General features: G+C 44.6%; 2 protein-coding genes across 3 annotated transcripts in view; both read right to left on the reverse strand.

Moving 5' to 3' along the window:
* LOC119436910 (uncharacterized) overlaps window positions 1–12,080 on the reverse strand; it is a 49,544-nt gene that overhangs the window by 13,063 nt on the left and 24,401 nt on the right. The window lies entirely within an intron of this gene.
* Window positions 168–2,350, reverse strand: LOC125939686 (uncharacterized). Its single transcript, XM_037703952.2, has 3 exons — window positions 2,231–2,350; window positions 848–1,294; window positions 168–370 (listed from the first exon to the last, which is right to left on the reverse strand). The coding sequence occupies exons 1-2, from the start codon at window positions 2,234–2,236 to the stop codon at window positions 860–862; spliced, it is 441 nt and encodes a 146-aa protein (XP_037559880.1). The 5' UTR covers window positions 2,237–2,350; the 3' UTR covers window positions 168–370; window positions 848–859.

The raw sequence follows: 12,080 nt of genomic DNA on the forward strand, positions 1-12,080 counted from the left end.
TTAGTTGTACGCTGAATGCCTGAATTCAAGTAAGCTATACTGCTATACCTGCAATTGTTAGCCGTTCGTCGGGATCGTTTTTTGCTTACAACGATGGACACGACAGAACCCTTGGCTGGTAGAGGTACAAAGCTTCGCTTTAAAAAAGAAAACGATTCACGCAGACGTATAATACAACTGCATAATTTTATTACAAAAATACCTGTGCTTTTTTAAAGAACACAACAGTTTTACGTTCTGTGGTGTTACGTTTAATTTTTGGGTGGTTTTTACGGTTTTCTTCTGTTTTGTGGGGGAATATGGAAGAGCACGAGAATAGACCGTTATAGTAGATGTTGTTTAAAGGACGACTAGAGGTGAAGCTTCACACCTGAAAAGAGTGGCAAAAAAAACACAAATCAGCAAAAGACATCCTTCAATATTCCGCCTATCACATGAGAACAAAGAGGAGCAGATTTCTCACACTATATCTATAAGATACCTGATTCTCCAGTACTATGACAGGCTGTAATGTTATAAAAATCCATAACTTTCTCATACATACATTGTTTACTTATTGCTTAACGAAAAACAAGGTTTTGAATATGTCCCCTGATGACTACCTTTTGCCCATTGTACTAATCCCGGAAGAAAGTCAATGTAGTAAGATGTTGGGTTCAGCCAGCACACAGCTTAGAACTAAGCTCAAGCTAAACGAACGCATAAAAGCACGGGACAGCACGCGATAACGATAACGATAACGAAGCGCGTCCAAGTGTTTTGCATGTCTAGCGCCAATTTTTTTTTTTTTTGTCGCTGATAGAAGCTAAATGAAAGTAGGCAATGTCAATGAGGGTGGTTTCCTTACCTTCTACTAGCCTCAGCCAGAGTAGCCGTGGTGCTGGCTTCCATGGCCAGACTGGTGACCCGAGGAGCCACCCGCGAAGCCACCCGAATGCTGGGCAGACCCGCTTCCGTGGCTCTTCGAGTTGGTCTTAGAGAAGCCCGAGTTTGAGCGGTACCCCTCCTTGTTGTTGTAGCCTTGAACGTTACTTGTCGAGCCGCCTCCAGAGAAGCCTGAAGAGCCCTGGTGGTGCCCTGCGCCTCCTTGCTGAAAGCCGCTCTGGGAGCCTCCGGAACTTTGCCCGAACCCGCCTCCGAAACCGCCACCATGGCCGCCGCCGTGGACGCCGCCTCCGAAGAAACGTCCGCGGCCTTCGACCTCCTCAGTCTTGTCAGCAGCCTTCTCTTCTTTTTTGACCTCACCGGCGAGGGCAACGCATGCTACGCAGGCGAACACAGCGACAACCAGGACCTGCGAGTGGACAGCGGGAAAAGATTTTATATCTGTGCCGATTTTGACACATCAAAGCTACCCTGTAAAGTCAAGTTTTGCCTCGTCCATTCCAGTCATTCATAGCATGGAAAGATTGTTTTTTTTTACTCGCCTTAAGAGCGTTGTTGACTATTTGTGAATGTGTTAATACATTATTCTTTTTTTGATAACACCTTTACGATAGTGGAGGTTGTAGCATAGTGAAATTAGATCCTGCTGCTCGTGTATAGCTGCGCGAAAGACAACATGAGCATAAAGTTTGTCCAGAGGAATAAAGCTTGATAGCGCAGAGCTAACTTCACAAGAAAAAAATATAAATAACGGATAATGCAACTGAGAGTACCAGGAGGTCGACCAGGACTCTCAATTGCAATAGGAGGCGCATGAGGGCGAAAACAAAATATGCAATGCACATTTACGGCCACGACTTAACTTAAACGTTGTTGTGCCTGCACACGAATTTCGAAACGAAAAAAAAGAGAATGAAATCAGAAACATTCTAGTCTGTGATTTTTGAATGAATGTTGAACCCGTCTGCGTGTACAACTGGCTGCGGTGCTATTCAAGAGAGCTCCATAGCAAATGAACAAAATTTGCCTACAGTGGCGGACGTTAGATGATGATAAGCGTTATAATGAAGAGAAGCAATATAAAGTAGAGATAGACATAATGGTCCAGTGTAACGTTAATGGAGGCAGTAAAATCACGTTAGCTCAAGCAGCCTAGGTGACTATTTGTCGCCGCCTCGTTTCAAACGTGATGCCATTAGAAACCATCATCATCAATGATAAGATCAAAACAACAGTTGTCCTCCACGCACGTCGCTGTTTATCGAGACAAATTGTTTTCACCAACGCTTTCGTTCAAAGGGAAACTTCTGACGAAAGTTACAAGAAGATGAACCACAAATCTCACCTTCATGTTTAAGCAGTGCGTCAGTCGTCTGCGATCAATGAAATAGTATGGACTGGATCTTGAGGAGCGGATCTGAAGTTGTTGAACAGCGCACTAGCTTTTATAGACAGGTGGAGAGAGGTTCCAAAGGAAAAAGAAAGAAAGTCTGGGAATCGAGTCAGAGGATGACGTCGCGATGCGAGAAAAAGGCGCGCAACACACAAACATGGACCCGTAACAACCAGCGACCACTTTCTCGGCCACTCGTTCATCGGCGCGGCAATCGCACACAGCTGTAAAGAAGCGGGGGATTGCGATCTTGTTTGGCCTTGCAAATGCTGTCAGCAGCACGTGGTGGCACGGATACGGGCACGTGCATAGGCTCGAAAACGGTTGGTACTATTCTTTCTCCCCCTACGCCCCCTAACCTAGTGGATGCCCTTCCCCCCTCCTCCTTTTTGGCTCGTTGCGTCTGAGTGATGATTAGTTAACTTTTCTTTCTTTGCTCTTTGTTACCTGTTTCTCCCTTCTTTTTCCCGCTCGCTCCTTCGTTTTCATTCTATCCTTCACGGTGTGGTAATCTTGCGTGGTCATTTCCTTGCGACACCAAACCAGAGAGTATGGGAGTAATACACATGAACGATTAGGTGATAACGTTAAGATCATAATTTATGCTACATTATGATACAGTGTCCTGTGATGACTGTGAGCGATCCACACAAGCCGTTCCAGAGTTGATGGCGCTGGATAATTTTTATTAACAGGGAAGGGACCGATATGCGCAACGCTATGAAGTAAGGGGGGAAAGCGAGATTCGCGGAATATCATGCGGAAGAAAATGGCTTGAAGGACAAGAAACCTCAGTTACACTATTGGGGCACGGGTCTAAACGGTGGTAGAAAACGAGAAAAAGTGTTCAGGAAGTAGCTTTTCCTTTTTGCTTTTTTTTCTGATTTGCTGAATGCTCGACCAGTCCACATACTAAACGTACGTGGAGCGAATGTTAGACAAATTCTGTTCGTTTTCAAGTACATATCGGACTGAAGAAATCCTTAAATAAAATGCGTAATTTAATTGGATCATATCTTTTACTAGAAGTCCAAAGAAAGTGTGAAAAACAATTTTATTTTCAGTGTCAGCCCCGAAATTTATTTTCCTCTGACATGGAGGAGAACATGTGCCTCGGAAGAAAGAAATGGTCAGAAATTTGTTCACGTTGTGAGAACTCCTCTTGCTCTGACGCGCCTCGTTTACTGAACTCTTCGTTATAAGTTCCCCCGCGGAAGGATAGCTAGCTATAGCGTTTCGTTCATCTAATTTGAAGATATTTCTTGAAAACATTTCTTGAAAACAAAGCGAAATTCCCCCTTTTTCAGACTGATTATGGAACACGCCTTCCCTATTTGCGCTACAGGGCCATCACAGTGCAACGTTTGCTTTCGCTTGATTCTATCCCTTTATTGTCCCCTGCTGTTCACCGTCGGCCAATCTCGTTGATAACGTGGACGGAGCTCCGATCGAAGCAATGACGAAGTGCGAAAAGGAATGGCGTTGAAATAGAATCGTTGCAGTATACTGAACTAGATATTGATACTCAAATAGATCATTTAGAATTTACACTTATGACAAGTCCAATTATTTACCTATGCACACCCGTCACAATTGATGAATTGATGAAAGTGATGAAACCTAGTAGGGTTGAAACCATACATGTGGTTATAATAATAGCGCAGCTTTTAGCCTCCATTTGGTCGGGACTTTTCGCTCTGTGCTCCCCGAAAAACAAACGGCAGTTAGAAGGATTTTCCGCGTAACAGAAGTATGTTTTCTCCTATATTCGAATTACAATCCCATGCTATCATGTCTGCAGGTTGTGTGTATATCATAATTTACGAATTTTCTGACCCATTTTACATTGAGAAATACAATTATTTCAAGAATGCATTTGCGCTATGTGGAGGCCCTACAATGAGGAAGATGTATGCTGCACTTCCACACACGTGCGCACGCTTTTGATGAATGCGTGCACGCTATGTATCTGCCCTCGATGCGTGGGCCCGTTGCGTCTGTCGCACTGCGTATGCTGCGACCGCAATCGACATTATGGGAAGCACTATCTAAAAACGGTGCCACCACATAGCGCCCGCGGGCACTGAGATGGACTTCAAACGGCAGCCGGAAAGGGGGTTTGTCGTTTAGTTTCCGCGGAACATATTCATGTTTTCTCTTACATTCGAACAACAATCCGAAGCTATCATGTCTGCAGCTTGTGTGTAAGTCGTACTTTGCGCATTCTTCTGACGCAATTTACTTTTAAACATTCATTCTGTTTAATAAGGCGCTTGCCCTTGGTGGAAGGCCTAGAAGAATGAGGATGCATACTGCACTTCCGCACACAGGCGTGACTGCGTGACGTGATCTTCTTTTGGGTGATCTCTTTCTTATTTTCCCTCAATGTTAGTTCTCACTGTCATCTCACCAATGTAGTCTTATTAGAGAATGAAAAACAGAACTTTTTACGGAACCTCACGGCGGCGACGACGGCGATGGCGAGGGCAGAAATGTGCTTGACTGTCCATATAATTGCTATCGCAGTAAAATAGAACTGATCTGTAGGTTCATACCATTAGAGCGCTTCGTTTCTACGCCTCATGATGTACTTGACTGTATAATGTCTCCCATGACCACTACTGTATATGCCCCATGTTATGCCGCCCCGAACCAACATTGCAACACTGCACGGTGCGTTAATAAACATCATATATGTGAGCTGATATTCTAGTTGACATTACGAGGAAAAAAATGGAGCTGGGCAGGCCAGGTAATGCGTAGGACGGATAAAGGGTGGACCATTAGTGTTACAGAATGGATACCAAGACAAGGGAAGCGCAGTCGAGGACGGCAGAAAACTAGGCGGGGTGATGAAGTTGGGATATTTGCGCAAGTTGCAATCCACTAGTGCAAGCTTTGTAGATCGCAAGGAGAGGCCTTCATCCTAGAGTGGACAAAATATAGGCTGATGATTATGTGAGATACTAGGCGACAACTCTTTCAAAAATATTGTAGGGAAGCTAATGCTCAGCAGTAGTTCTGATTTACATGCCCTGTTTCAACGATCACTTCATGCACCATTTTGTTTTAATTGACTCGATTATGATATGTGGACGAGTGAATAACGCTACTCCTGGTTTCTTTACTATCGACAGTGTTACAGTCACGTATACATGAGCTTCTATACCCTTATGCACCTATAATAGTTTTTGAAGGAAAACTAGTTTGCTGAGCCCTTTGTTTAGCTGTCTACTAAATCAATAAATTTGGTAGTAATAGCGCACCTGCAGTACTGCTGCGCCTAAGCGCCATGTCCGACAACTGTAGTTTGTTTGCAAGCAGCAGCGGTGGCGTGGTCACGTTGGTGATGCACTGCAAACCCGTGTTTGCGGGATCGAATCCCGGCCATGCGGCTGCATTTCGATGAGGAAGAAGGTGGTCAAAATTAACCGGCAGTCTCCCAGTACACCATGCCTCACAATCATATGGTGGTTTTGGCACGTAAAACCCCCGAATTAAAAAAAAAATCTGTAGTTTGTGCCTTTCGAATAACTGTGCAATACAGTACTCCGGCGCGAGGTTACCAACTTTCGATTGAATTGGTTCAATGTTGTTTTAATTTTATTTTTTATTTCTGCATCTCTTTCATCAGATGGTGAGGCATTCTCGCATATAAAGCACACCTCCCTTTGTGGTGGTGGGACGAAGGCTGCGCAGCAGAACGTTTTCGGCAATGTCAAAGCAGATCCCCGGGCGGACGCGACAATAACATCTGGCAGGTGGCGTAACAAGCACATATGTAGTGGTCACAACTTTAAACACTGGGTATGAAGTGAGTTTAGATACATACTCAGAGAGAGAGAGAGAGACAGGAAACACATGGAAGTTAACCATAGGCGAGTTTCCGGTTTGCTACCCTGCACTGGGGTGGGGGCTATCGCAGTTGAAAGAGGACCAACAGAAAGAGAAAAAAAGAACAGGAACAGGTAATAGAAAAGGCGTTCCAATTACAGGCGTTCACACAAGCCGGCATTTGCACGGCCTTCTGATGCGATTTTTAGTCCCGTCGATGTTGTTAAATCCTTTCTTCGACAGAGGGTGGTCGTCCAACTGTTTCAGCACAACGGAAAGCGATTGTCTCTGCACACTGTACTGCGGGTACTGGCATAGAACATGACAAATTTCTCGTCGCCGCAATCGCCACATGCTGCGGTGTCGGCCATCCGTACGCCGAAACGCGTAGGTGTTAGTAAACGTGGCGCCCACCCATAGCCTACACAAAGGGTCGCGTGTCTTCGGGGAAGTCACGGTGAAAGTCGAAGGATTAAAATTGGATCCATAGTGTATAATCGGACATGCATAAAATGGGGTTCATTCCTCTCCAATGTGTAGAATTCACGTGCGCGTTCGTGGAGTATCATTTCCATACTCAGGATTCGTACAGAATATCCAACGCAATATTCAAGGACAAATGAATAATTTGAAGGTTGCTAAAGGCCAAATATTAAGGATGTCGCAACCAACTTCTGTCAGATTGATGCACATAAAATATTCAACGCTCCTTCTCCTTAGCTGAAATTGTTTACAGCGAAGCAGCCACTGAATTGCACACAGGCTTTAGGAACTTCAGGGGACGTTTCAAATTCGACTTTCCCATTGTAACGATGTCCATCGTCTTATGGCACATCACACACTTTGCTCGATGAGTGTTACTAGTGTGCGGATTCACCCAAAGATACTCGTCACGTTAAGACCGCATGGCTGAAACTTATTCCTCATGGCATTTCTAAAGCCCAGGTCTCACCAAGCGAAATATGACGGTGCAATGTAAACCAAATAACCAAACAAAACAAAATGTTGGTGCGGCTTGGTGATTGATGAGGTTTCGTCGAGCACAGCAGTAGCAATGGCCGTTTAAACAAGCCTGTCGTCACTGACCGTGGACATGCCAGACTCTGGAAAACTCTGAGAACAGAATATGCCTAGCATTTCCCAATAATGTCCATGGAATTGCGCGGAAGCAGAGTTTGTTGATTTGAATGTTCAGAAGTACCCCCCCCCCCTTCCCGCCAACCCCAGTTCTCAAGGAAATGAGGCAGCACATTTATTATCAAAGATGTTTAAGGGCACTCGAATTCCTTCCTCCTAATAAGACGGTTTTCAAAGATTTCAAGGAGACGTGTAAACACTGTATAATGCGAATTGCGTAAGTGTCCCAAAATGTGCTAAACGCCTTAAATGACTGCATGTTCGATATTACAAATTCTTACTTACCTGCCACCTTTCTCTTATTGCTATGACAGTGGAAGTAGCGCAAGTAATTGGTCTGTCTCGGCCAAGACTCAAACGTTTCTCTAAAAGACAGCGCCGTGTTTTCGCTGGTCATCGGTTGTCTAAACCAGGTTGTACAGAGCAAAACCCAATGCCAATGTATATTGAGAGCGAACGATCAAAACAGTGCATGAACGACGGATCCCTGTTCTGAAAGTTACCCCTTCTGCTAGAAAGCACACCGCAAAGTTCCTCATATTTCACTGGCCTTCTTAGTGACTTCTCACATCTGCGCAGCTACTTTAGGCAGCACGCAAATTTTTATTAAAATAGACACCCAATTCCGCTCTTCAGTATACCTTACGGTCACCACAGATGCAATGCGGTACCACAGTTTCTTTTCTTGACCTTAAAGTTATGACCTTCACACTAAACTCATTCTTTATATCGTAACTTTACTTCCCCAATATATTGGGCAGAATTATAAGAAAAGTCAAAATACTTTATGGCACTGAAGTTTCAGCGTGGGTGTAGGTGAGTACGCTATCCCAAAAACTCCTTCGGCCATATTGGGATCAGCATTGTGCCAGAGTCAGCATTTATGCAAAGAAACCGAGCCACGCAGACATACATCTTCATACTTTTATTACAAAATCCGCCCTCGTTTTGATAAAAGAACATTTTTATGTTCTATGGCGTTACATTTTCATTTATGGATGGTTTTCATGGATTTCTTCTTATTTGTGGTGGAGCTTAGAAAAGCGCGAGAGTTGAGGTGATGTTTAAAGGACGACTAGAGGTGATGCGACAGACCTGAAAAGAGTGGCAAAGAAAAATACAAATCAGCATAAGACAGGCCTTACAACTTTCGGTCTATCACATGAGTACAAAGAGCACAAGATTGCTTTCACTGTATCTAAGGTACCTTATTCCCCAATACCATGGAAGGTTCTAACGTTATAAAAATTAATGACTTCCTGATACACGCATTGTTTACTTTTTGCTTAACCAAACGTAAACGAGGATATGAATAGGTCCCCCGATAGCTATATTTTGCCCATTGTAGCAATCTGGGAAGAAATTCAATATAGTAAGATGTTGGGTTAAGCCAGCGCACAACTTAGAACTAAGCTCAAGTTGAACGAACGCATAAAATTGCTGGATAACACGCCTATACCAATAACGATGACAGAGCACATGCTAGTGTTTTGCATGCCTAGCGCAAATTTTCGGTTTGTCGCCGACAGAAGCTAAACGAAAGTAGGCAATGCCGGTAATGGTGATTTCCTTACCTTCTTCTAGCCTCCGCCAACATGGCCATGGTGCTGGCTTCCGAAGCCAGACGTTTGACCCGCGGAGCCGCCGGCGAAGCCACCCGACTGCTGACCAAAACCACTACCGTGGCTCTTCGTATCGGTCTTAGAGAAGCCTGAGCTGGAGCTGTACCCCTGCTTGTTGTTGTAGCCCTGAACATTACTAGACGAGGTGCCTCCGGAGAAACCTGCGGAGCCCTGGTTGTGTCCTACGGCTCCTTGCGTGAAGCTACCCTGGGAGCCTCCGGCACTTTGCCCAAACCCGCCCCCGATGCTTCCACCGTGCAGTTTACCGGCGAGGGCAAGGCTTGCTACGCCGGCGAACACAGCAAGACACAGGAGCTGCGGGTGGACAGTGGGAAAAGACTTCATATAAGTGCCTCATTTGACTCATCAAGCTGCCCTGTACACTAAAGCTTTCTTTCGTCCATTCTAGTCGTTCATATCATGGCGAGATTGTTCTTTTTTTAATCGCTTAATGAGCCTTGTTGATTATTTGTGCATTTGTGAATACATTCTTTCTCTTTGAGGGTGCACTTTTACGAGTGTAGATGTCGCAGCATGGTAAAATTAGATCCTGCTCGTCTCGAAAGAGGACACGAACATGAAGTGAGTCCGGCAGAACAAAGCTTGATAACGTAGAGGTAACTTCAAAAGAAAAGAATATAAATTGCTGATAACGCAACTGAGAGTACGAGGAGTCGACCGGGGCTCTCAATTGCAATAGGTGGCGCATGAGGGCAAAAACGAAATGCATAAATGAGCAATTACGACCGCGATATAACTTCAACGTTTGTGTGTGTACGCGAATCTCGAAACGAAAAAAAAAGAAGGAAATCAGAAACCTTGTATTCGGTTTTCTGTGACTTCACATTGAGCCCTTTTGCGTCTACAACTGGCTGCTGTGAAATAAACGACAGCTCCACGGCAAATGAATAAAATATAATGGCACTTGCGGTGAATAGATAAATATGATAACTTCAATAAGAAATTGCAATATAAAGTAGAGATAGCTCAAGTGCAATGGATGCAGTAAAACCTGATTACCTCAAGCAGGCTAGGTCACTATTCTTCACCACCCCGTTTCAAAGGGGATACCATCAGAAACCATCATCGTCAATCGTCATTTCAAAACAAATTGTTGTCTTACGAAGACACGTGTCCACTGAGATAAACCGATATCACGAGCACTTTCGTTCAATGAGAAAGTCGTTACGGAAGGTACAAACAGGTAAACCACAAGTCTCACCTTCATGTTTAAGCCGGGCGCCAGTTGTCAGCGAACAGCCAAATAGTTTGACTCAATCTGTCGGCGCTGGTCTAAAGCTATTGCAGAGCGCGCAAGGTTTTATAGGCAGGCGGACCCTGTGTGGTGAGAGTTTCTAAAGGGAAATTCAATAAACCCAGCGAATACAGCCCCGGAGAATGACGTCGCCGTGCGAGAAAAAGGCGCGCAACAAAGACAGATGGACCCGTAACTACAAGGCACCACTTACTCAGCCACTCGTTCACCGGCGTAGGAACGGGGGAGGAGGGGGGGTTCAGAGCTCGTTTGGCCTTGCAAATACTGTCAGCAGCGCGTGGTGGCACGTACACAGGCACGAGCATCGGCTGTGTGAGTGATTTTAAAAGGAAGAGAAGAGAAAAGTACAGCGCCGTAACTGCCTCTCGGGGGAGGGCACCTCAACAGCGCTGTACAGGGAAGGGGGTGAGGGACATATAGTGACAGGCAGAAAACGGCGGCTACCATCCTCTCGCAGCCTCCAACCAAGTGGCTCACCTTCCCCCGTACTCTTTTTCTGACTCGTTGCGCCCGAGTGATCGTTAGTTAACTTTTGTTGCTTTACTCCTCGTTACCTGCTTTTCTCTTCTCTTTCTTCCTCGCCCCCTCTCTTGTATTCACTCGTTCACGGTGTGGTAATCTCGAGTGCTCCTTTCCTAGCGCACATCAAAACCATACAGCGTGGGAGGTATACAGATCACCGATTAGGTTGATGGCCGCTCGATCATAATTTGTGCTACATTATGAAGCATTGTCCTGTGATGACTGTGTGCGAACCGCACAAGCCGTTGGTGAGTTTACGGCGAAGATCATTTTCATTATACAGGGAAGGAACCCATACGCGCGACACTAAGAATAAATGGGGAAAAGGAGGATATGGAATATGAGGCGAAAAAAAAAAAACTTTAAGAACGAGAAACCTGAATTACACTATTGCGGCATGATTCTAAACGGTGGTGAAAAAGTGAAAAAAGTCGTCAGGACGTAGCTTCTTCTTTTTTTTTTCTGATTGTATAATGCTCGACCTATCTTCTACTAAACGTACGTGGTACGAATGTGAGACGAATTTTTGTTTGTTATCAAATTTGTTTGTTATCAGAAATTAAACCTTGGTTTGCGATCTTTAGCCTCTCGCCGTAAAGGCCTTATAGCTTTCACTTTTTCATAAGATATTTCATCATCCTTCCCTTCGCGACGAACTAATCTCCCCACCTCAATACATTTCATCAAGGTTAGATCACAATAACAAAGTTCGAATTTCAGTATGCCATACCAATGTCACGTCTCATTCATCCTTCCGCGCACATCTGCTGAGTGGAATCACCTACCCGCCTCAACCCCTACTATTGTCGACCATCAGCATTTCATGGCAGTATTAAATAACATTGTATAAACAGGAGCATTTCTTTGTACTATCAAATTGTATTACTGTCTTGTATTACCGTAACACTGTATTACTGCACTGAACACTTAATTCGATATATGCTTGCCAAAATATTCGAACGCTTACGCTGACCGAGTTAATGGTTTTCTAAAAGCATCCCTTGCGCATTGTGCGTCCAAGCTACTCAGGACGCGAGCGCGTTGGTTAGCAAAGTTTTGGAATGGATATCTGGCAGTAGTTAGCCTCAAGATTCCTGTTCTTCTCGGGCATAATAATTAGGAAGCTTCGTTCCTGCAACCACCAGATGTGGCCTGAAGAGAATATTTGGGAATGTAATCAGCCGAACATTAACTAACTAAGCATTTCATTTTCCCGTTTAAGCAATGTCTGCATCTTCCGGTAATTCAAGAATACGGAAGTGAGGCATTTGCCAGTGACGATTTTAAATCATCTATTCGATAAATGAAGATGGGCCCAATGCGCTCAGGTTTTCGAAAGTTCTCCTTGCCGCTTGTCGTCTGCCTTCGCCAATGACATCTCTAACATAACGATTGGCTGCGCGTCTGCTCT

Source organism: Dermacentor silvarum, chromosome 1, assembly GCF_013339745.2.
Source record: "Dermacentor silvarum isolate Dsil-2018 chromosome 1, BIME_Dsil_1.4, whole genome shotgun sequence".
In the NCBI taxonomy this organism is placed as follows: domain Eukaryota; kingdom Metazoa; phylum Arthropoda; class Arachnida; order Ixodida; family Ixodidae; genus Dermacentor; species Dermacentor silvarum.